Genomic DNA, 24,916 nt, shown 5'->3' with positions numbered 1-24,916 from the left:
TTATTTATTATTTTTAATTTTTATGTCCCCATTGTTAAGCAATCTGGTGTCTTTCAGGCTCCAACAAGTGACACAGCTTGAAGAATGGGAAGAGAAGGCCGCGAAAGTCCCAGTGGCTCACAAACTATTCCATTCTGCAGCTGTCTTTAAGATGTCTCCTGGATCCCCTGATTTCTTTTTTTATCCATAAATTTGTCTCCATAAGTGGGTCTTCCACCTGTAAAATGAGAGTAGGGTGCAGGGCTTGGATTCTGGTTCTTTCAGGTTCTAAGTCTTGGCCCAAGTGTCAACTTTTTCTTTTTTCTTTTTAAGTTGGGGTGGGGATGAAGGTTGAGGAGGGCAGTGGCCTGACATCTCCTGCAAGTGTCATTTGTCACGCGAAAGCAAGCCTGACCCGAGGCAAGGCCCGCCTATCTGGTTAGGTTCCTTACTCGCCCCGGGGGCCCTGGGCGTCTGATGTAAGTTTGGCTCCCTCTTCCATCAGGGTCCCCGTGTCCCAGACTGATAAACCTTTAGAGCAATAAAGGTCGAGTCCGTCCCAACCTCCACCCACCTCGGCAACCACTGTTAGCTTCCGAGCACTGCTGCCAGGCCAGATTTCCTGCGGCCCCGCCTGAATGACGAAACAGGGGATGGCCATTGCACTCCCTGGCATTTCCAGAGATCTCGGTCCTCGGTCCTGATGCAACCGTCTGGGTCTTTTACACAAAGCGTTATGCGAGGGCTGGGCGCTAGGACCCGGGGGGCGCCCGGGCAGGGAGGCCCGGCCTCGCTGCCTGCAGTCCGCCGGGCGGGAGGATGGGTCTGTGAGTCCAACTGCTGTGGATCCTCGTTTCCATCCCTGCACTGGGCGCTATGAACCCAGGCCCATCCACACTCCTCTAACCACTCTCCTCAAGCCTTCTCCTTGGGAGCAGTTAGAAGGTGGAAGCGGATAGGGTTTGGGAGGCAGGGATCCCCATTAACCCATGTCCTGGGGCTGTAGAGTAACGCCAGGATGGGCAGGTGGGGCCTTAGGGAAGCAGCAGCATGGTGCCCGGAGCTGCCCAGTTTGTGGACCCCACCCCCATATCCCGACCCTTTGCATAGCAGGAATAGAGTGGGTAAGGGCGCGAGGGCAGGCCGGGCTAACGTCTGCTCCCGCGCCGCCGTCCCACGGGCATTCCCCCCGTGTGTTCCCAGTTGTGCCCGAAGCTTTAGGATCCAAGACGCTGGGGGCAACCATTTTCCTTGCCCGCCGCCCCCTCACGCTTCCCTGCCTCTCCTCCTAGCCTGGTCACGGGCTGTCCCCTCCCCCAGCAATGCAACCCTATAATAAACAAGTCTTTCCTTGATCCTCCCCTGCCGCGAGCGCCCTCGGGGACCTTGGCAGCTGCAGCCGCCGTGGATCCTTTCCAGAAAGGGGGCGTGGCGGTGGGTCGGGGTTCGGCTGCGAGCGTTCTGGGGCTCAATGGAGGCGGGGCCCGGCCGCTGTCACCGGGCAGGAGAGAACGTTGCTTACGTGCGCCCGGAGTCCATTGGCCAAGGCGGGCCACACTCCCGGGTCTGGATTGGGTCGTGGCGCAGAGAAGGCGTGGCCTTGCCGCGCTAGTCCTTATAGGCTGCTCCGCGCTGGTGCTAGGGAGCAGCAGGCCAAGGGGGAGGTGCGAGTGTGGAGCAGGGACAGGTCCGGGCAGCTCTCGGTGGTTGGCACCGGTTCGCACACCCATTCGAGCGGCAGGACGCACTTGTCTTAGCAGTTCTCGCTGGCCGCGCTAGCTGGTGAGCGTCCCTTCTGTGTGTGGGTCCTAGAGCTCGCGGTCTGGTCTGGTCCCCAGACTGACGCCTGGTCGGTGACCCTCTTGTCTTACAGCGGCTTCTACGCTCCGGCACTCTGTGCTCATCAGCAAACGCCCTGGCGTCTGTCCTCACTATGCCTAGCCTTTGGGACCGCTTCTCGTCGTCGTCGTCCACCTCGTCTTCGCCCTCGTCCTTGTCCGGAACTCCCACCCCAGATCGGCCGCCGCGCTCAGCCTGGGGGTCGGCGGCCCGAGAGGAGGGGTTTGACCGCTCCACGAGCCTGGAGAGCTCGGACTGCGAGTCCCTGGACAGCAGCAACAGTGGCTTCGGGCCGGAGGAAGGTGAGCGGTGGGCGGGTGCCGACGCGACTCGAGGGGCCGGGAAGGTGGGGAAGCCCCGGTGCTGGAAGGGGTCAGAACCACCTTGGCTTCCTATCCCATCGGGACCCAGATTGCTTGGGGGCAGGGGGAATTGGAGTATTTAGGTGAGTGAGGCGGAAACTGAGGCACGGAGTGGGAAGGAGCGTTGGTTTCTTAAGGAAACAGCACCTTCCCCGCCTGTGCGTTTCCTTTTGAAGCCGCTCTAATACCCCTTCCTGTGTGCTCTCCTTTCCAGACTCGGCTTACCTAGATGGAGTGTCGTTGCCCGACTTCGAGCTGCTCAGTGACCCTGAGGATGAACACCTGTGTGCCAACCTGATGCAGCTGCTGCAGGAGAGCCTGGCCCAGGCGCGTCTGGGCTCGCGGCGCCCTGCGCGCCTGCTGATGCCTGGCCAGCTGGTGAGCCAGGTGGGCAAAGAACTACTACGCCTGGCCTACAGCGAGCCGTGCGGCCTGCGGGGGGCGCTGCTGGACGTCTGCGTGGAGCAGGGCAAGAGCTGCCACAGCGTGGGCCAGCTGGCACTCGACCCCAGCCTGGTGCCCACCTTCCAGCTGACCCTCGTGCTGCGCCTGGACTCACGACTCTGGCCCAAGATCCAAGGGCTGTTTAGCTCCGCCAACTCTCCCTTCCTCCCTGGCTTCAGCCAGTCCCTGACTCTGAGCACTGGCTTTCGAGTCATCAAGAAGAAGCTGTACAGCTCGGAACAGCTGCTCATTGAGGAGTGTTGAACTTCAACCTGCGGGGGCTGACAGTGCCCCCCAAGGCAGAGACAGCTGAACTTTTGGGGTGGAGACTAGAGGCAGGAGCTGAGGGACTGATTCCTGTGGTTGGAAAACTGAGGCAGCCACCTAAGGTGGAGGTGGGGGAACAGTGCTTCCCAGGAAGTTCATTGAGTTGTGTGCAGGTGGCTGTGCATTGGGGACACATACCCCTCAGTACTGTAGCATGAAACAAAGGCTTAGGGGCCAACAAGGCTTCCAGCTGGATGTGTGTGTAGCATGTACCTTATTATTTTTGTTACTGACAGTTAACAGTGGTGTGACAGCCAGAGAGCAGCTGGGCTGCTCAGGCCTCGGCCTGGCCCAGGGTGAAAGGGCACGTGCTCCTCAGAGCAGCCAGAGGGAGGGGGGAGGTCGTGGAGGTGGTTTGTGTATCTTACTGGTCTGAAGGGACCAAGTGTGTTGTTTGTTTGTTTTGTATCTTTTGTCTTTCTGATCGGAGCATCACTACTGACCTGTTGTAGGCAGCTATCTTACAGACGCATGAATGTAAGAGTAGGAAGGGGTGGGTGTCAGGGATCACTTGGGATCTTTGACACTTGAAAAAATACACCTGGGAGCTGCATTCAACCCTTCCCCCACCGTGTGCTGTGGAGTTGAGCTGGGAGGGAGGGGCCGAGAGGGTGGGGGCTGGAACCCCTCCCTGGGAGGAGTGCCATCCGGGTCTTCCATCTAGAACTGTTTACATGAAGATAAGATACTCACTGTTCATGAATACACTTGATGTTCAAGTATTAAGACCTATGCAATATTTTTTACTTTTCTAATAAACATGTTTGTTAAAACAGTTGGTTGAGTCTCTAATCAGTGCCATGAAGTGAAAAGGAGGGAGATGGGTGCTAGTGAAAGGCAGGTCTCATCAGGCCCTGGGGTTCACCTGTGTGTTCCTCCATCCCTTTCTGGGACTGCCTGCCAGCCTGGTGACAGAGGTATGTGTACCGTGTGCCATCTGTGCCAAGAACCCTTGGCTCTGTGCTGGCTGAAGCTACTAGGAGAACACTGGAAACCCCTGAAGGTAGGGGGTGAGTCAGACCTCCCACCATGCCAGAGTCTCCAGAGGGAGAACTCACCTGGCTGCCCAAGTTAGAAGGCCCAGACAGGAGGGCCCACTGAGCCCAAGGTCTTTAACAAACAGTGAAAGAACTAGAAAATACCTTTTTTCTTTCTGGGAGAAAAAATCACAGTTGTTCTGCCATCATGAAAATTACAAATCTTATCTCTGGATATGAAAAGGCTAAGAGGGGGAGTTTGAAAAAGGCTACTTAGGTCATGCCTCTCACTGGACAAGGAACCAAGGGGGCGTGAGCTGCCACTGGAAGGAAGTCTGGACCAGGCGGGTGCAGAACTGCCTGCACACACACAGGTGAGGGAAGGAGTGCTAATGGCTTAGAGAGCAAGGAGATAGCAGGCCTATTTTAACGATGCCTTGGGTCACCCAGATGCCCTCTATGCACCTGCTGTCCCAGTCACTTGGGATGCTGAAACCAGAGGATTGCTTGAGTCCAGGAGTTCAAGGCTGCAGCCTGGGTGACAGCAAGACCCTGTCTCTAAAAACAAAACAAAAGATTCATTGTGCACTCTGGGTCCTAAGTTCCTTATCAGAGAAATTGGCAAATTGGGGTTGGGCCAGATGAAGTCCAAGGCCTTTCCCCCTTCTTCCCTGGGACTACATCCACCCACACCAACTGGCCTTTGGAGAGTTCTTATCTCCCTTGTTTCTCTTCCTGGTCCCAGACAGGCCTTGTTTGCTCAAGACTGTAAAACAGTGGTTCTTCCACTTGAGTGTGTGTAATCAGATCACATGGGCCCTCCTGGAGATTCTCAGTGCATCTGGGCCAGGGCCCCAGAAATCTGCATTTACATCAGGGATTCCAATGGAGGGTCCTAAACTTTACGACGACTTGGAAGACCCACCTCCCTTTGGTAGAACTGAATGACTTGGTCCCTGAAATGAATAAACTTGGGTTGGAAGTGCATTTGGAAATGGATAGTGAGAACAGTGAAGATGCCCAGAGCAGTGTTAGGAAAGCCCTCACATCCATTTTCTTAGCACATACTCCTAATAGCCACCCTGTGAGGAGTGGGTGGGGCGGCAGGGGTTTGTAATGTTTTACAAATTAGTAAATGGAGGCCCAAGCCCTGGAATGGTCATCTTCTTGGATAAGGGCTGACTTTGTCCACTGCCAGCCTCTTGAGATTCAGGGCTGAGAGTGAAGCAAGCTTGACACCTGGGCTGAGTCTGAAGGGCACTTTCCCAGGAACTGAGATATGTGCCAATGCTCATGACCCTGCCTCCGCAGTCTCAAAAGAGAAGCAAGGAAACAATTGTCTGTCTTCAGAGTAGACAGACTCTACTCTGAAGTGATGGATTGGTCAGCATTAGCCGCTTTCCAAGCCAAGGATGCAGCTGAGCCCAGCACCGCACCTTTTCTTAGATAGTCAGACTGAGGCCAAATCAAAGCTTGGGTTCCCAAGCTAGCTCAGCTGAGATACCCTCTCCCAGAGCCAAACTGGTTTTCCTCATTCTCACAGGGCCTGAAAATCCTCCTGCAGCAGGACAGAAGGGTCCGCAAGTGGGAACCCTGTAGCTTGAGTCTGGGTGAAAGGGAAGAGGCTTGCTGAGGCCCAAGACAGTTCTGGGTACTGAGGTCTCCTAAGATGTGGCAGGGAGCTTTGCTCCAGGTACTGGACTCCCTAAGAGAAAATGGGGCAGGCTTATTTGTTGCTAAGCCGGAAAGCTAAGAAAGCTTATAAAGACCTACACATAAAACCAACTTTGGCCAGGCGCGGTGGCTCACGCCTGTAATCCCAGCACTTTGGGAGGCCGAGGCGGGCGGATCACGAGGTCAGGAGATCGAGACTATCCAGGCTAACACGGTGAAACCCCATCTCTACAAAAAAATACAAAAAATTAGCCGGGCGTGGTGGTGGGCACCAGTAGTCCCAGCTACTCAGGAGGCTGAGGCAGGAGAATGGCGTGAACCCAGGAGGCAGAGCTTGCAGTGAGTTGAGATTGCACCACTGCACTCCAGCCTGGGCAACAGAGCGAGACTCTGTCTCAAAAAAAAAAAAAAAAATCAACTTTGGTAAATGCTTTCAGAAATTGTCCTATTTAGTGAGACCCTATCTGATAAAGAAAGAAAGGAAGGAAAGAAAAAAAAAAAGAAAGGAAAGGAAAGGAAAGGAAAAAGACTGCCCTATTTGGCCTGGAAAATGTGCACTGATTACCTCCCTTTATACAGGATTCCCTCTCTTATCTATTTTCCACCTCATCGGGTCAATGCTCTAGAACCTGCAATGGTTCCCTATTGCCAGATTCCACTGCTGGCCTTTTAGGACATTCGGTGTTGGGCCCTATACTCCCTACTGAGGCTTACTTCCCACCATTCCCCTTAATTGGGGCAAGTCAGTCTGGACTGCCCTTTTCTCTAGCCCCAGACTCTGCTCATTCTAGTGCCTTCCACCAAGGATATGGTTCCTGTGTTTTGCTGGCAAGCCCTGTCCTTTAAGGCCTAGAGCAAGTTCCAGCCTTTTTATGGCTCTTTTCTGCCTCCCCTCCCCGCATCTTTCACAATTGCAGTGTGAAAACATGGCATACAATGATCTCATTGTATGCGCTTGTTTTGCATCCCCCTAGCTCTATAGAACACCCCTAGGTTCTCCTCAGGCCTGGCACACAGTGGTTAATTAAGCATTGGCTGTCTGAGCCTTGGGTCATGCCCTCTCTCTAAGCTCAGAGAACATAAGATTCCCTCACCAGCCTCAGACTCTCAGGCTACGAGGAGAGGAGGGCAGGGTTAGAAAGAGTTGTTGTTGCTTTTTGTTTTTTGTTTTTTGTTTTTTCATTAGCCTACCGCCTAGTTTAGAGGAATATTAAAGGCTAAAGTCATGGAAGGGAGGTAGTGTCGTTAGTGGCTAAAGCCACTTGCATTAGTGAAATCTGGATGCAAATCCCAGTTCAGCCATTTCCTAGCCAATGACCTGGGGCAAGTCACTTTACCTCTCTAAGCTTCAGTTTCCTCATCTGTAAAGTGGGAATGACAGTGAGGAAATGATATATATAACAACATTACTAAGGCCCCTTGTGGGTCTTATGACTGGATAGATAAGATGCCCATGACTGGATAGAGATGGCAGCCTGAGCATGGCAGGGCTGGCTGCACAGCAAGTGCCTTTAATAGGGACCACCCTTTGATTCCTGTTCCCTCTTGTCTTACGTTCCTCTAACAGCTTTTCAAAGTTACCATCTTAACAGCCCCATTGGCTGGGTGCCGGTGGCTCATGCCTGTAATCCCAGCACTTTGGAAGGCCAAGGTGGGGGGATCACTTGAGTCCCAGAGTTCAAGACCAGCCTGAGCAACACAGTGAGACCCCTCTAATTAAATAAATAAACAAACAAACAAATCAATCAATAAATTTTTAACAGCCATGTCAACATACAACCTTAATGAATTCAAAAGAAAAACAAGGCTGGGCGTGGTGGTGGGCGCCTGTAATCCTAGCACTTTGGGAGACTGAGGCAGGAGAATCACGTGAACCCGGGAGGCGGAGGTTGCAGTGAGCCCAGATCTCACTCCAGCCTGGGAGACAGAGCGAGACTCCGTCTCAAAAAAACCAAAAAAACCAAAAACCAAACAAAAAGGCTGGGTGCAGTGGCTCACACCTGTAATCCCAGCACTTTAGGAGGCCGAGGCGGGTGGATCACTTGAGCTCAGGAATTTGAGACCAGCCTGGCCAACATGGTGAAATCCTGTCTCTACTAAAAATACAAAAATTGACTGGGTGTGGTGGCACATGCATGTGGACCCAGCTATTTGAGAGGCTGAGGCAGGAGAATCGCTTCAACTCAGAGGTGGAGGTTACATATAGTGAGCTGAGATCGCGCCACTGCACTCCAGCCCGGGAGACACAGCAAGACTCAGTCGCAAAAAAAAAAAAAAAGAAGAAAAGAAAAGAAAGAAAACCAAACTCTCCACCTGGGGGGATGTGTTCAGACAGCTATACTTCTAAGTTGCATTATTCTAATTCTGGTACATATTAAGCATTATATATAAGGTTCCTTTAGGCCAGGCGTGGTGGCTCATGCCTGTAATCCCAGCACTTTGGGAGGCTGAGATAGGTGGATCACCTGAGGTCAGGAGTTTGAGATCAGCCTGACCAACATGGTGAAACCCTGTCTCTACTAAAACCAGAACAATTTGCCAGGCCATGATGGTGTGTGCCTGTAGTCCCAGGTACTCAGGAGGCTGAGGAAGGAGAATCATCTGAACCCAGGAGACAGAGGTGGCAGTGAGCCAAGATCGTGCCACTGGGCAAGAGCGAGACTCCGTTAAAAAAAAAAAAAAAATTCCTTTAATTCCACTTCATGGATCAGGAGGAAATGCCAAGGGGCAGAGGAGCTCAGTGAGGGATCTGCAGGACTAAGATGAGCAGTGTGTGGTCTCCTACCTCTGGGGCCTTCCGTTCAACCCCCACAAGCCCTACCAGTTTCCCAGCTTAGGTGCAGCCTGGGTCAGCCACATCCTACTTTGGCTGCTGGAGGAAGCCAAGTACTGCTGGGGCACCCCAGAGGAAGCTGAGGAAACGTGGGCACAAAAACCAGGCCCAATTAATAGACCATTACAGGACTCTGTAATTATCCCGAAATGGAAGGGCTTTTTATGAAGGAATCACAAATCAGAGAGAAAACCATTAACCCTAGACGTGCCCATGCAGGGGCCCAGCTGAAGAGCCTCCATCTTGATCCCAACCATGGGCAGCTTTATGGAAACTTCTGGGGCAGCGTATGCAGCCTGTGGCCACATGGAGCTGGTGGCTCTGAATGTAGAGGTTGGTGGGCTGCATTCACTCGGCCACTCATTTATTCATTCAACCTATGTACCGTATAAATAGGTCCATGTGGGCTGCAAGAGAAAGCCAAAGTAAGTAGGAACCCTTAAGAAGCTGTTATCAAAATGTTCTTTTGGCCGGGCACAGAGGCTCACCCCTGTAATCCCAGCACTTCGGGAGGCTGAGGCAGGCTGATCATCTGAGGTCAGGAGTTTGAGACCAGCCTGGCCAACATGGTGAAACCCTGTCTCTATTAAAAATACAAAAAATTATCTAGGTGTGGTCGTGGGCACCTGTAATCCCAGCCACTCGGGAGGCTGAGACATGAGAATCGCTTGAACCCAGGAGGCAGAGGTTGCAGCCAGCCGAGATGGCGCCATTGCACTCTAGCCCAGATGACAAGAGCGAAACTCCATCTCAAAAAAAAAAGTTATCACACACACACACACACACACAATCACACACACCTACATAATCACACATACTTTTAATAAGTAAAACATGGGGCATAAGGAGAAGAGAAAATGGGCTTGCACTCAAATCTCCCTATCCCTAATTTCCCAGGAAAAACGTTTTTTTCGAGACAGAGTCTAGCCCTGTTGCCCAGGCTGGAGTACAGTGGTGTGATCTTGGCTTAGTGCAACCTCACCTCCTGAGTTTAAGCAATTCTTCTGCCTCAGCCTCCCGAGTAGCTGGGATTACAGGCACCTGCCACCACGCCCAGCTAATTTTTGTATTTTTTAGTAAAGACGGAGTTTCACTGTGTTGGCCAGTCTCACCTCGAACTCCTGACTTCGTGATCCGCCCCCCTCAGCCTCCCAAAGTGCTACAAGCGTGAGCCAGGAAAAACCTTTAAAGTATATAAGATATGTAATTATATAAAATGAAACTAATTGAACTGTATACTTTAAATTGACTAATTTTACTGAATGGGCTGGGTATGGTAGCTCAGTACTTTTGGAGGTTGAGATGGGCAGAGGTGGCCAACACGGTGAAACCCTGTCTCTACAAAAAATACAAAAATTAGCTGGGCGTGGTGATATACACTTGTACACACAGTTACTTGGGAGGCTGAGGTGGGAGGATTGCTTGAACCTAGGGAGGTTGAGGTTGTGTCACTGCACTCCAGCCTGAGTGACAGAGACCCTGTCTCAAGAAAAAAATAACTTTTGTGTTTTTTTTGAGACAGAGTCTCACTCTGTTGCCCAAGCTGGAGTGCAGTGGCGCCATCTTGGCTCACTGTAACCTTTGCCTCCCACATTCAAGCGATTTCTCCTGTCTCGGTCTCCCTAGTAGGTGGGACTACAGGTGCCCCCCACCACACCGGGCTAATTTTTGTACTTTTAGTAGAGAAGAGGTTTCACCCTGTTGGCCAGGCTGGTCTCGAACTCCTGACCTCAAGTGATCTGCCCGCCTCAGCCTCCCAAAGTGCTGGGATTACAGGTGTGAGCCACTGTGCCCGGCCAAAAATGTATATATATATGGTTTTTTTTTTGAGACAGAGTTTCACTCTTGTTGCCCAGGCTGGAGTGCAGTGGCGCAATCTTGGCTCACCACAAACTCTGCCTCATGGGTTCAGTGATTCTCCTGCCTCAATCTCCTGCATAGCTGGGATTACAGGTATATGCTGCCATGCCCAGCTAATTGTTGAGATTTCTTTTTCTTTTTTTTTTTTTTTTTTGTTGAGACAGAGTCTCATTCTGTCGCCCAGGCTGGGGTGCAGTGGGGCAATCTTGGCACACTGCAACCTCCGCCTCCCAGGTTCAAGGAGTTCTCCTGACTCAGTCTCCTGAGTAGCTGGGATTATAGGCGTGTGCCACCACGCTCGGCTAATTTTTGTATTTTTAGTAGAGACAAGGTTTCTCCATGTTGGTCAGGATGATCTCGAACTCCTGACCTTGTGATTCACCCACCTCAGCCTCCCAACATGCTCGGATTACAGGTGTGAGTCACTGCGCCCAGCCAAAAATAAAATTTTTAAATGTAAATTATGCATCAATAAACCTGATTTTTTAAAAAGTATATATACATAGCTGGGTATGCTGTATGTGCCTGTAGGCCTAGCTACTCAGGAGGCTGAGGCAGGAGGATTGCTTGAGCCCAGAAGTTCAAGGCCAGTCTGGGCAACATAGGGAGACCCAGTCCCTAAAAAATAAAAATAAAATAAAAATTATATCTGTACACAAAAATTAACTCAAAGTGGAAAGTGAATCGTAAGTCTAAATGGAAGAGCTAAACTATAAAACTCTTAGAAGACATATAGGAATAAATCTTCATGATCTCAGATTAGGCAATTATTTTTATTATTATTATTTTAGATGGAGTCTTGCTCTGTCGCCAGGCTGGAGTAGAGTGGCACTATCTTGGCTCACTGCAACCTCCACCTTTCGGGTTCAAGCAATTCTCCTGCCTCAGACTCCTGGGTAGCTGGGATTACAGGTGCACACCACCACACCCAGCTAATTTTTGTATTTTCAGTAGAAACAGGGTTTCACCATGTTAGCCAGGATGGTCTCAATCTCTTGACCTCATGATCCGCCCACCTCGGGCTCCCAAAGTGCTGGGATTACAGGCGTGAGCCACCGCGCTGGCCTGGCAATTGTTTCTTAGATAAGATTCCAAAAGTACAAATGATAAGAAAGAAGACTGACAAATTGAATTTTATGAAAATTAAAAACAATTGTACTTCAAAGGACACCATCAAGAAAGTGAAAAGACTGAAACATCAACCACAGGGGGCCAAAAAAAAAAAAAAAATGAATGAAATTGAAAAGACAACCCGCAGACTGGAAGAAAACATTTGCAAATCATTTGTTTGATAAGTGATTTGCATCTAGAATGCATAAGAAACTCTTACAGTTTAATTAAACAATGAGCAAAGGATCTGAATATCTGAATAGACATTTTCCAAAGAACATATGGAAGTGCCCAACAACAGCCATTCGTGAAAAGATATTCAACACTACTGGTCATTAGGAAAATGAGAATCAATACTACACGAGGTACCACAACACACCAGAATGGGAATAATCAGAGGATAGCAAGTGTTAGTGAGGATGCAGGGAAACTGGAACTCTTATACGTTGCTGGAGGGAATGTTTAAGTGCAGCCACTTTGAACTTTTTTTTTTTTTTTTTTGAGATTGTCTCCCAGGCTGGAGTGCAGTGGTGCGATCTTGGCTCACTGCAACCTCCGCCTCCTGGGTTCAAGCGGTTCTCCTGCCTCAGCCTCCCGAGTGGCTGGGACTACAGGTGTGAGCCACCACGCCCGGCTAATTTTCGTATTTGTAGTAGAGATGGGGTTTCACCATGTTGGCCAGGTTGGTCTCAAACTCCCGACCTCAGATGATCTGCCCACCTCGGCCTCCCAAAGTGCTGGGATTACAGGCGTGAGCCATTGCACCGGCCAGGTGCAGCCACTTTGAAAAACAGTTTGGCGGCCAGGCACGGTGGCTCATGCCTGTGATCCCAGCACTTTGGGAGGCCCAGGCAGGTAGATCGCCTGAGGTTGGGAGTTCGAGACCAGTCTGGCCAGCATGGTGCAGCCCCATCTCCAATATGAATACAAAAATTAGCCAGGCATGGTGGCAGGCGCCTGTAATCCCAGCTACTCGGGAAGCTGAGGCAGGAGAATCGCTTGAACCTGGTAGGTGGAAGTTGCAGGGAGCTGGAGGCTGTAGTTAGCTGGGATCTTGCCATTACACTCCAGCCTAGGTGACAGAGCAAGACTCTGTCTCAAAAAAAAAAAAAAAAAAAAAAAAAAAAAAAAGTTTGGCAGTTCCTCAAAGTGCTAACCATAAGCCGGGCGCGGTGGCTCAAGCCTGTAATCCCAGCACTTTGGGAGGCCGAGGTGGGTGGATCACAAGGTCAGGAGTTCGAGACCAGCCTGGCCAAGATGGTGAAACCCCGTCTCTACTAAAAATAGAAAATGAGCCGGGCGCAGTGGCACGTGCCTGTAGTCCCAGCTACTTGGGAGGCTGAGGCAGGAGAATCCCTTGAACCCGGGAGGTGGAGGTTGCAGTGAGCCGAGATCGCGCCACTGCATTCTAGCCTGGGTGACAGAGCAAGACTCCATCTCAAAAAAAAAAAAAAAAAAAAGCTAACCATAGAGTTACCATAGAACCTAGCAATTTCACTTCTAGGTATACATTCAAGATAAATGAAAATGTATGTCTACACAAAAAAACTTGTACACAAATGTTCATAGCAGTATTATTCATAATAGCCAAAAAGTGTCCATCAATAGACAAACCAAAGTGTAGCATAGCCACACGACGGAACATTATTTGGCAGTTCTGATACATGCTACAACATGCATGAGCTTCCAAAACATTAGACTAAATGAAAGATGCATGTCACAAAAGATGACATATTGTATGATTCCATTTATATGAAATGTCCAGAATACGAAAATCCATAGAGACAGAAAGTAGGTTAGTGGTTGCCTAGGGCTGGGAGTTTGAGGAAAAGAGTGGGTGATGGTTCATGGGTCTCGAGTTACTTTTTGGGGTGATGAAAATATTCTAAAACTGATTGTGGTGATGGATGCAGAAGTCTGAACATACTAAAATCCATTGAAATTTGTTATATGTAAATTATATCAATAGAGTTTTTAAAAATACACGTGTCAAAATTCATGGAATTGTACATCTAAAAAAGAGTGTATTTTGCTACATGCAAATTATACCTCAATTTAAAAAAAATTTAACACTCCCAAAAAAGCATACAAAGTAAGCTCTGGGCCAGGCACAGTGGCTCATGCCTGTAATCCCAGCATTTTGGGAGGCCGAGGTGGGTGGATCACCTGAGTTTAGGAGTTTGAGACCAACCCAACCAATATGATGAATCCCCACCTCTACCAAAAATACAGAAATTAACCGGGCGTGGTGGCATGTGACTGTAATCACAGCTACTCGGGAGGCTGAGACAGGAGAATCGCTTGAATCCGGGAGGCGGAGGTTGCAGTGAGCCGAGATGGGGCCATTGCACTGCAGCCTGGGCAACAAGAGTGAAACTCTCTGTCTCAAAAAAGAAAAAAAAGAAAAAAGAAAGCTCTGCAAGTTTAAAAAGTAAATTATGGCTTCATAATTATGGTTTCCTTTAGTGTAAATATGGTAAAATTTCACTAAGAAAAGGAAAGCAAAGAGAAGCTATGATTACTTTGGCTCAAATTTTATTTATTGTCTGTCTTGGCCAATAGAATGTCAGTTTTTGTGTGCCTAGCCTTGTGCCTGGCTTATAGAAAATGCTAAAAGAACACCTGTGGAAGGCAGGAAGGATGAAAAAGACCAGGACAGCTCAAGTCCAACATCTCCTGGAGAGGCCCATTTGGACTACTTTCCAAGTACTTTATTGTTGTTATTGTTGTTGTTATGATTGTTATTATTTTTGAGACAGAGTTTCGCTCTTGTCTCCCAGGCTGGAACGCAGTGGCACGATCTCTACTCACTGCACCCTCCGCCTCCTGGGTTCAAGTGATTCTTCTGCCTCAGCCTCCCAAGTAGCTGGGATTACAGGCACCCGCCACCACACCATGCTAGACACCGTGCACGACCCAAGCACTTTATTATTATTATTATTATTACTATTGTGGTAAAATACACATAATAAAAATTTTGCCATCTGAACCATTTTGAGCATATGATTTAGTAGGTGTTAAGTATATTCACACCATTGTACAACCAATCTCCAGAACATTTTCCCTCTTCTACAATTGAAACTCTATACCCAACAACCTATTTCTTCCTCCCGTGGCAATCACCATTCTACTTTCTGTCTCTAGAAATCTGACTCCTCTAGGTACATCATATAAGTGGAACTATGTAGTATTTGTCTTTTTTATTTTATTTTATTTTTCGTTTTTTGAGATGGAGTTTCGTTCTTGTTGCCCAGGCTGGAGAGCAATAGCGCAATCTCACCGCAACCTCCACCTCCCGGGTTCAAGCAATTCTCCTGCCTTGGCTTCCTGAGTAGCTGGGATTACAGGCGCATGCCACCACACCCAGCTAATTTTTGTATTTTGTAGTAGAGAAGAGGATTCACCATGTTGGTCAGGCCAGTCTTGAATTCCTAACCTCAGGTGATCCACCAGCCTCGGCCTCCCGAAGTGCTGGAATTACAGGCGTGAGCCACCACACCTGGCCATGTCTTTTTTTTTTTTTTTTTTTGAGACGGAGTCTCGCTCTGTCACCCAGGCTGGAGTGCAGTGGCCGGATCTCAGCTCACTGCAAGCTCCGCCTCCCGGGTTCACGCCATTCTCCTGCCTCAGCCTCCCGAGTAGCTGGGACTACAGGCGCCGCCACCTCGCCCGGCTAGTTTTTTGTATTTTTTAGTAGAGACGGGGTTTCACCGTGTTAGCCAGGATGGTCTCGATCTCCTGACCTCGTGATCCGCCCGTCTCGGCCTCCCAAAGTGCTGGGATTACAGGCTTGAGCCACCGCGCCCGGCCTTTTTTTTTTTTTGAGACGGTGTCTTGCTCTGTTGCCTAGACTGGAGTGCAGTGGCGTGATCTTGGCTCACCACAACCTCTGCCTCCCAGGTTCAAGCAAATTCTCCCTCAGCCTCCCAAGTAGCTGGGATTACAGGCACATGCCACCATGCCCAGCTAATTTTTGTATTTTTTTAGTAGAGGTGGGATTTCACTATGGTGGCCAGGCTGGTCTCGAACTCCTGACCTTGTGATTCATCCACCTTGGCCTCCCAAAGTGCTGGGATTACAGGTGTGAGCCACCGTACCCAACCACTAGGTAGTATTTGTCATTTTGTGACTGACCTATTTCACTTTGCATAATATCCTTATGGTTCATACATGTTGTAGCATGTGACATCATTCCATTCCTTTTTCAGTCTGCATAGTACTCTGTTGTATGCACACACCACATTTTGCTTATCCGTTCATCTGTCACAGACACCTGGGTTGCTCCCATCTTTTGGCTATTGTGAAGAGTGCTGCTATGAATGTGGGTATATAGTTACCTCATCAAGTCCCTGCTGTTACTTCTTTAAGTGTAGACTCAGAATTAGAATTGTTGGATCATATGGTAATTTGATTTTTCATCTTTTGAGAAACTGCCATACTATTTTCCATAGTGGTTGCACCATTTTATATTCCCACCACCAGTGCACAATACTTCCAAGCACTTTCATATCCCGCTACACCCCAGTCCCACTCCAAATACCTCAACAGGCAAGTCCTGCTGCACCCACTCCTACAAGGCGGTAAGTGGTGAGGGGCCAGATGAGAGCTCTGGATTTCTAGTATTCAAGGATGTTCTAGGAAGTCAGAGGAGAGGGTTGAGAACTGCACATTGTACCACGGGGCTGCAAGAAAGGTCAGGCTCAGGACTGGAGAGGATAAATAGCCCATATTTATGGAATATTTCGCATCTTCAACTCACTTAACCTATCACCGACTACAAAATAGCTACTACTATTATTATTCCCATTTTGCAGATGAGGAAATCGAGCAACAGGGGCAACAGAGGGAGCTTGGACTGGGAATGGGGAGACTTGTGGTTTTGCCTGATTTTTCCACTGACCTTGTTTCTTCATCTTTGAACTGAGGGGATGGGACTGGATGATACCTAAGAGAGATTCTTTGAGGCAAAGCTCAGCTGCCAGCCGCCACTGCTGCTGTTTTCCTCCAGCCCCGCCCAGTCGCCCTCCCTGGGTTCAAGCCTGGGGCGGGGCATGGGGCTCAGGGTGGGAAGAACAGAGCCTTCTTGCAGGTCACTGAGCAAATGCTTGACTGCTTTCTGGGGCATGTCCAAATCTGGAAGGAGAACGTTAAGAAATTTCCATGGCCCTTCCCCCATTGGGGGATTTTCCATTCTGCTGGGCAGACATGCTTCTCGGTTTCCCCAGAGCCGAGCTCTGGCAATCCGTAGGTTTTATCAAATGGCTCAACTCAGTGGTAGGAGGAATGTTCTGGTTCTTGCCCTAGGAAAGGGGCAAGTTTGTTGAGGAGCCACAACTGATCTAGACAGACGAAGTGGGGTTGGAGGCAGGATGGTACTGAATCAAGTATTCAGTCTACAAGAACCCTAGAGAGAGACCAGGGGAAATAGGAACCACCAGGGGCAACTTCCTAGAATAAGGGACCAGAGTTGGAGGGGCAAAGGAGGGTGGAGACTTGCTAGGCAGACAGGAGAGTGCATGACAGATGAGGGGCCGGGCGCAGTGGCTCACATTTGTAATCCCAGCACTTTGGGAGGCCGAGGCGGGTGGATCACCTGAGGTCAGGAGTTCAAGACCAGCCTGGCCAACATGGTGAAACCCTGTCTCTACTAAAAATACAAAAAATTAGCTGGGCGTGGTGGCGCATGCCTGTAATCCCGGCTGCTTGGGAGGCTGAGGCAGGAGAATCACTTGAACCCGAAAGGCAGAGGTTGCAGTGAGCCCAGATAGCATCACTGTACTCCAGCCTAGGTGACAGAGCAAGACTCCATCTCAGAAAAACAAAACAAAAAAAGAACATAACGAGGAAGAAAATAACGTGGACCAGCTTTAGAAAGGTTGTCATGCACGCAGGGACAGTGCAGTGGCCAGGAGAGAATTAGATACAAGAAATGGAAAGTATGGTGAAGCCAATTGTGGAATACAGAAGACAGACAGCCATTGCAGGGGCTGGTGCTGTGGCCTCTGCACTGGCCTGTCCCATTGCAGGGAACGCTCTTCCCTCAGAGCATCCCCTGGCCAGCTACTAGAGGATCAGATTTAGCTCACTGTCCCCTGCTCCACAAGACAGCATGCCCTTGCCTCCCCTGCGAAAGCAGCCATCCTGTAGCACAGCTGCGCATTTCATTTTCTCCACAGCCCTCATCAGCACCAGAAGTTAGCCTGTGTCTTTGTTCAGTGGCCACCTCCCTCCTATAGGATGGGAGTTCCATGACAGCAGACAGTATTGCTGGGCTTGTTCTCCACCAAATCCCAAGGGCCTGGCACATAGCTAAGTCAATCATTTTTGTTTGTTTGTTTTTATTTTTTCTTGCTCTGTCACCCAGACTGTAGTGCAGTGGCACAAACACGGCTCACTGTGGCCTCAACCTCCCAGGCTCAAGTGATCCTCCCACCTCAGCCTCCTGAACAACCGGGACCACAGGCATGCACCACCACGCCTAGCTAAATGTTTTATTGTTCTTATTGTTATTCGTAGAGATGGGAATCTCACTTTGTTGCCCAGGCTGGTCTCAAACTCTTGGGTTCAAGCAATCCTCTTACCTTCGCTTCCCAAAGTGTTGGGATTACAGGCGTGAGCCACTGCACCCAGCCTCAGTAAATATTGTTGAGATTAACTGAACTGTATTTTGGAATGTCTTGGTAACAGGAAGTCTATAATAGCTATATATATACACATATATATGTATTTTATTATTTTTTTTCTGAGCACCTACTATATGCCAGGTACTGTGCTAAGTGCCTTACAAACTATCTCATTTATTCCTCTGAGCAACTCTATGGGAGAGGTGCCACCTGTTTTATAGGTCAGGAAACTGAGGCCAAGAGAGGTTTGTGAAGTTGCTCAAGGACACACAGAGACAGAATTTGAACCTCCTCATTTTTTTTTTTAAGACGGAGTCTCGCCTTCTTGCCTAGGCTGGAGTGCAGTGGCCCGATCTTGGCTCACTGCAACCTCCACATCCCAGGTTCAAGCAATTCTCCTGCCTCAGCCTCCTGAGCAGCTGGGACTACGGGTGCACACCACCACATCCGGCTAATTTTTTTTTTTTTGTATTTTTATTAGAGACAGGGTTTCACCATATTGGTCAGGCTGGTCTTGAACTCCTGACCTAAGGTGATCTGTCCGCCTCGGCCTCCCAAAGTGCTGGTATTACAGGCGTGAGCCACCACAGCCAGCGAACCTCCACATTTAACCTCTGGGCTAGCAGTGTCCAATAGAAATATAATACGAGGCTGGGTGCGGTGACTCATGCCTGTAATCCCAGCACTTTGGGAGGCCAGGGCGGGCAGATCGCTGAGGTCAGCAGTTCAAGACCAGCCTGGCCAACATGGTGAAACCCCGTCTCTACCAAAAATGCAAAAATTAGCTCGGCGTGGTAGCAGGCACCCGTAATCCCAGCTACTCGGGAGGCTGAGGCATGAGAATCGCTTGAATCCGGGAGGTGGAGGTTGCGGTGAGCTGAGATCACGCCACTGCACTCCAGCATGGGGGATAGAGCGAGACTTTGTCTCAAAAAAAAAAAAAAAAAGGAACTATAATAAGAGCTATATAAGTAATTTAAAATTTTCCATTAGCCTTACTAAAATATAGAATCAAGTGAAATTGACTTTAATAACATATTTTATTTAATCTGACATAAAAGGCCAGGCCTGATGGCTCATGCCTGTCATCCCAGCACTTTGGGAGGCCAAGGCAGGCAGATCATCTGAGGTCCGGAGTTCGAGACCAGCCTGACCAACATAGAGAAATCCCATCTCTACTAAAAATACAAAATTAGCCAGGCGTGGTGTTGCATGCCTGTAATCCCAGCTACTCAGGAAGGCTGAGGCAGGAGAATCGCTTGAACCTGGGAGGTGGAGGTTGCAGTGAGCCAAGATTGCGCCATTGCACTCCAGCCTGGGCAACAAGAGTGAAACTCCGTCTCAAAAAAAAAAAAAAAAAAAAGCTGACATAAAAATGGTATCATTAAACATGAATCAATAGAAAAATATGAATTAAGTATTTTACATTTTCTTTAACTAAGTCTCCAAAATCTGGTACCTAGCTTATATTTACAGCATTTGCTAAATTTTCATCAGAAAAATCATCTGTATTTAGATTTCATAAAATTTGCACTTGAAAAAGTAGATTCATGTACCCAAGTTGTTCCAAACAAACATACTTAAACATTTTCCAATATCTGAAATGAGTATTACTTTTTTTTTTTTTTTTGAGATGGAGTCTCACTCTGACACCTTGGCTGGAGTGCAATGGTGCAATCTTGGCTCACTGCAAACTCCGCCTCCCGGGTTCAAGTGATTCTCCTGCCTCAGCCTCCAGAGTAGCTGGGATTACAGGCACCCGCCACCACGCCCAGCTAATTTTTGTATTTTTAGTAGAGACGGGGTTTTACCATGTTGGCCAGGCTGGTCTTGAACTCCTAACCTTGTGATCTGCCCGCCTTGGCCTCCCAAAGTGCTAGGATTGCAGGCATGAGCCACCTTGTCTGGCTGAGTATCACTTTTTAAACTTAAATGTACATTAATTAAAATTAAATAGAATTTAAAGTGCAGCTCCTCAGCGGCACTAGGCACATGTCAAGGGCTCAACAGTCACACATGGCCAGTGGCCTCCATGTTGGAAGGGACAGCTCCAAGCTGTACAACCTCGTCTGGCATGAAGGTTGGATGGGTGGGAAAGGGAGGCTGGAGTCCAAGAGGCTGGTAGGAGGAATCCGTAGCAGACTAGGGACCAGCTGTGGGAGGAAAGAGTGGGGAAACGGAGACAGGTAGACCTGGGCCCACCTAAAACTGAGGCAGGATCCCCAGCCATGACTCCTACCAAGCTGCACAGGTCTGGCCCACTCGCTCACAAGGGGAGTGCCTGTGGTGGGCTCTTCCCACTAAGGAAGTGATGGCCCTCAGACTCTTGCGTAGAGCTCCTGTCCCCTCCTACACTACTGCAAAGGGACCTGGGAGGGTGCATGAGGCTGGATCCAAGCAGGCTCCAGCTCTGTGGGTGGAGTGATCTTCCTCTTATCTCTCCCATCTGTTGGCAGCTGGGAGTGGGGTGATTAAGTACATGGCCCTGGTTAAACAACTCTGAAGTCAGATACACCTGGGTTCCAACCCCAGCTCAGCCAATTCCTTGCTGCATGACCTTGGACAAGTCAGGTCTCCTCTCTAAGCCTCAGTTTCCTCATCTGGAAAATGAAAACAAATAATGAAATGTGGTAAGACTCTAATGATGTCTAGAGAGTGCCCAGCTCAATCAATCAAATGATCAATTAACAATTGCTGTTCTTCCCAGGTAATGTCCTTTTCCTGTTAAAAACAGGAAAGTAAGCCTGGCCTGATGGCCCACACCTATAACCCCAGCTATTAATATTTGGGAGGCTGAGGCAGGAGGATCGCTTGAGCCTAGGAGTTTGAATCCAGCCTGGGCGATATAGCGAGACCCCATCTCTACAAAAACATTAAAAACTTAAAAATTATTTCAAAATAGGAAAGTAGATTGGAGAATGTTGGTGATTATTGGAAAGGAGATGGCAGAGATGAGCTGAAGAGGGAAGGAGTTAATTCTCATGGCTGAGAGTTCCCTTCTAGGGCTCTCCCACATCTGCTGGGGATCCTGCCTTATTTTTAGGTGGGCCCAGGTCCGCCTTTGTTTCCCCACCCTTCGCTCCCATAGACTTGGTTAATCAGAAGGGTTGGGGAGGGGGACCTGCTCCTCCCAGAGGCTGTAGGTGCTGGAGCATGAGGTAAGAATGGCCAAGAGTTAGCTGGGCGCAGTGTCTCACACCTGTAATCCCAGCACTTTGGGAAGCCGAGGCGGGCAGATCACCCGAGGTTGGGAGTTCGAGAGCAGCCTGACCAACACGGAGAAGCCCCATCTCTGCTAAAAATACAAAATTAGCCGGGCATTGTGGCACATGCCTGTAATCCCAGCTACTCGGGAGGCTGAGGCAGGAGAATCGCTTGAACCCGAGTGGCGGAGGTTGCGGTGAGCCAAGATCGTGCCATTGCACTCCAGCCTGGACAACAAGAGCGAAACTTCGTCTCAAAAGAAAAAGAAAAAAAAAAAAAAGAATGACCAAGAGTCACCTTCCATAAATGAGGAGAATGACTCAAACTGAATCAGGAGCAGGTGATGTCAACCTGGGTACCTGGAGTTACTCAGAGTGACACTGGTACAAGCCTGGCAGGAGTGATGGATGAGCTAGGCTCCAGGAAAGCAGGTGGGGCTGGAAACCACCCAAGACAAGGAAACTGTTGGGTTTGAAACTCCAGGTAAGCAGAGTATGGCCCGAGAGCAGCGGCAGAGGCTGAAAGTGGGCTTGGTCTAGGTATTTTTGAGAGTGAGGTAGCTCCGACTCTCTCCCTCTGAGTCATCACCCCACTTAAGCCAGAAATACTGAGATCTGCGACCTCAGCCTCCCCCACTGCAATTCCACAGTCCCGAAACTTTTGCTCCACTGGGTCCTCCCAAGTGCGGGAGCTGACACAGCCCTGAGCAGCCCACTGTCCTCTGCCCTGCCAAGTCTTCTAACTCTTGTCACTTTGTCCTACATCGTTTCTTTGTCTGGCACCCCTTCCTAGAATTGGTGCCCCAGAGGTGGGAAAAACCTACCCTGCTCACTGCTCTATCTCCTAGGCTTAGCTCAGACTCTGGCATACGTGAGTGCTTAGTAGAAACCTGATGGGGTATTAAAGTTGAAACCCGGGTGGGTTCTCACATTAAATTTCTAACACTTCTTAGGTGGCTTGGGCCCACCCCTCTGAGCCTTGTTTCCACATCTGTAAAGTGGCAAACCATCCCCATGAAGAAGAGGGAAGAACCAGGTCAGAAGGCAGGGAGGATGAAGCATCTAGCCGGTTCTAGGAAATTTCCGATGGCTAATCCTTCAGATGCAGCTTGTAAGCAGGTCAAATACAGAATAGGAAACTGAGGCGCAATTAAGTCATGCTTAGAAGACTGTACAGGGTGACCAGTCAAGGCCTCCCCAACACCCTGCAAGCCCTTCTAGAAGCTCTGGTTAAGTCACTCTCATTCAATCCCCCGGGAGGTGCCATCCACAGGTCCTGAAGTGTGTGGCCTGTCCCTGCTGTGTAAGGTGGCCCTCCCCATTCTGCTTCCTCTTTGAGGTGGCCTGGCTCCTGGTGGTAGGCAAGTGCTGGAAGACAGCTGAGATGGCTGCCTCTGGTGTTGGGAGCTGGAGTCAAAGAGCCAGAGGGTGTGTGTGTTCATTATTCGTAAGTATCCACTTGGCCCTCACTATATTCCAAGAGGGAGGCAGTCCAGCCTAGTGGTGAGGTGCTCCCACTATGGAGTCAGGCTGGAGTAGGCCTTGGGGCAGTCCTTCCTTTTTTTTTTTTTTTTTTTTTTGAGACATAGTCTCACTCTGCAGCCCAGGCTGGAGTGCAGTGGCGTGATCTCACCTCACTGCAACCTCCGCCTCTTGGGTCCCGGTTCAAGCAATTCTCCTGCCTCAGCCTCCCAAGTAGCTTGGACTACAGGCACCCACCACCACGCCTGGCTAATTTTTGTATTTTTAGTAGAGACAGGGTTTCACCATGTTGGCCAGGCTGGTCTAGAACTCCTGACCTCAGGTGATCTGCCCTCCTTGGCCTCCCAAAGCGCTTCCTGAGCCACCACGCCCGGCTTGGGGTAGTCCTTCCTAAGCCTGTCTCCTACCTAAAAAAGATGGCTGTGAGGGTGTGGCACGCTCAGCACTCAGCACAGAGCCCCCCTCACCATCAACACTCAACAAACAGCATGTGTTGTTAGTTTTTGTTTTGTTTTGTTTTGAGACAGAGTCTCACTCTGTAGTCCAGGCTAGAGTGCAGTGGTGCAGTCGTGGCTCACTGCAGCCTTGACCTCTTGGGCTCAAGTGATCCTCCCACCTCAGCCTCCCAAAGTGCTGGGATTACAGGCATAAGCCACCTTGCCCGGCCAGGTTTTTAGCCTGTCAGCTCTTTGAGGGACACTTGTTATGGTCATTGGGTACCCACAGCTTTGACCCTTATTAGGTGCTCAGGTGGATGAATGAATGAGTAGAGAGAAGGAAGAGAAGGCAGGAGGGAGAAGAGGAAGAATGAAGGAAGGGTTGAGTTTGTCCTGGAAGCTCCCAGCTTCCATCCAAACCGCACTCTCCCTCTGTCCCCAGGACACCAGGGAACTGACTCAAGGCTCTCCTCTTACCAGGTGCTGCATGGGGTCCAGGAAGAAGAGCCCATTTGAAATGGGGCACTGGTCTAAACCCTGGACCTGCTGCTCACCATCGACTGAACTTGGCCACTTAAATAGTCTCCTCTATAAAATGGGAGTGATCGTAGCAACTACCTCGCTGAATTGTATGGAGACCCAAAAAATGTATATGAATACATTTGTCAACTAAAGAGTGTTAGGGATTATCTCAGTGGAGGGATAGGTAGTGCAGGCTCTGGAACCAGACTTCTTGCGTTCACATCCCTGCTCCACCGCTTGGAGACCTTTGGCAAGGTCCTTAACTCCTCTGGACCTCAGTTTTCTCATCTGTAAAATAGGGATTATACTAGTTCGTACCTCATAGAGTTGTTGTGAAGATTAAATGAGATAATGCACGAGAAGCTTTTGAATCAGAGCAGGGCACACATTAGGCATGGTGTCCATGATCAAGTGCCTAATATGTGCCTGCTCTCAGGAAGGATGCTGTGAACTACTTCACACTAAAGTGTGAACGAATGGTAAGATCTACTATGCTCCACTCACGCCTGTAATCCTAGCACTTTGGGAGGCCAAGGCAAGTGGATCACTTGAGGTCAGGAGCTCGAGACCAGCCTGGCCACTATGGCAAAACCCCATCTCTACTAAAAATACAAAAATTAGCCAGGCGGGGTGGCACATGCCTGTAATCCCAGCTACTCAGGAGGCTGAGGCAGGAGAATTGCTTGAACCCAGTGGGTGGAGGTTGCAGTGGGCCATGATCACGCTACTTCATTCCAGCCTGGGCAACAGGAGTGAAACTCCCTCTCAAAAAAGAAAAAAAAAAAAAGATGATCTACTACACTCTGTCTCAGAGGCATATGAATCTTAACAGGAATTAAAGGAGTGAAATCCCATCTAATTATGGGATTTTAAAAAGTAAAAGAGGCATACAGGAGGTAGGTAAGGCCCTTCCTAGTGTCCCTCAAAATCACACCTGCTGCCCAGTGCACAAATCCTGCCTGATCCCAGACAGGGACCACACACAGAAGAAGGGAGAACACAGTGCCAGTCCCCGAGGAAACTCCCCTCTGCTGGAGAAACCAGAGGCAATGGCCCCCCCAACACTGCATCACTCCAGCTAAACATGGAGGGCCTTCCAAGGCATGGCAGGCAGTCGCCCGGGCTACAGCAATCAGAAGGGCTTCAAGGACCCTCCAGGGAGCAACAGGAGCCAGGGTTGGGGGGGGGGAAGAGGGGGATGGGCACTGGATGTGGTGAGGACCGACTTGGGACCACTAACACGG

General features: G+C 49.6%; 1 protein-coding gene across 3 annotated transcripts; it reads left to right on the top strand.

Moving 5' to 3' along the window:
* Positions 1 to 674: 674 nt before the first annotated feature.
* Positions 675 to 3,726, top strand: DDIT4 (DNA damage inducible transcript 4). 3 transcript variants are annotated; one of them, XM_025395765.1, is made up of 3 exons: positions 675 to 761; positions 1,853 to 2,120; positions 2,395 to 3,726. In XM_025395765.1, the coding sequence occupies exons 2-3, from the start codon at positions 1,913 to 1,915 to the stop codon at positions 2,886 to 2,888; spliced, it is 702 nt and encodes a 233-aa protein (XP_025251550.1). In that variant the 5' UTR covers positions 675 to 761; positions 1,853 to 1,912; the 3' UTR covers positions 2,889 to 3,726. The 3 variants fall into 3 exon arrangements, with proteins under 3 accessions (XP_025251550.1, XP_025251548.1, XP_025251549.1); XM_025395763.1 differs by lacking the exon at positions 675 to 761 and adding an exon at positions 1,106 to 1,761; XM_025395764.1 differs by lacking the exon at positions 675 to 761 and having other exon boundaries at positions 1,625 to 2,120.
* Positions 3,727 to 24,916: the final 21,190 nt, after the last annotated feature.

The sequence above is a fragment of the Theropithecus gelada genome, chromosome 9 (assembly GCF_003255815.1).
Source record: "Theropithecus gelada isolate Dixy chromosome 9, Tgel_1.0, whole genome shotgun sequence".
NCBI classification, from domain to species: domain Eukaryota; kingdom Metazoa; phylum Chordata; class Mammalia; order Primates; family Cercopithecidae; genus Theropithecus; species Theropithecus gelada.
This window is presented reverse-complemented; position numbering and strand designations above follow the sequence as displayed.

Bases quoted from the DNA above. Each gene is read 5' to 3' on its own strand.
- DDIT4 (XM_025395765.1), top strand. From the start codon at position 1,913: ATGCCTAGCCTTTGGGACCGCTTCTCGTCGTCGTCGTCCACCTCGTCT. The intron at 2,121-2,394 runs GTGAGCGGTGGG...TCTCCTTTCCAG, and splicing joins TGGCTTCGGGCCGGAGGAAG to ACTCGGCTTACCTAGATGGA.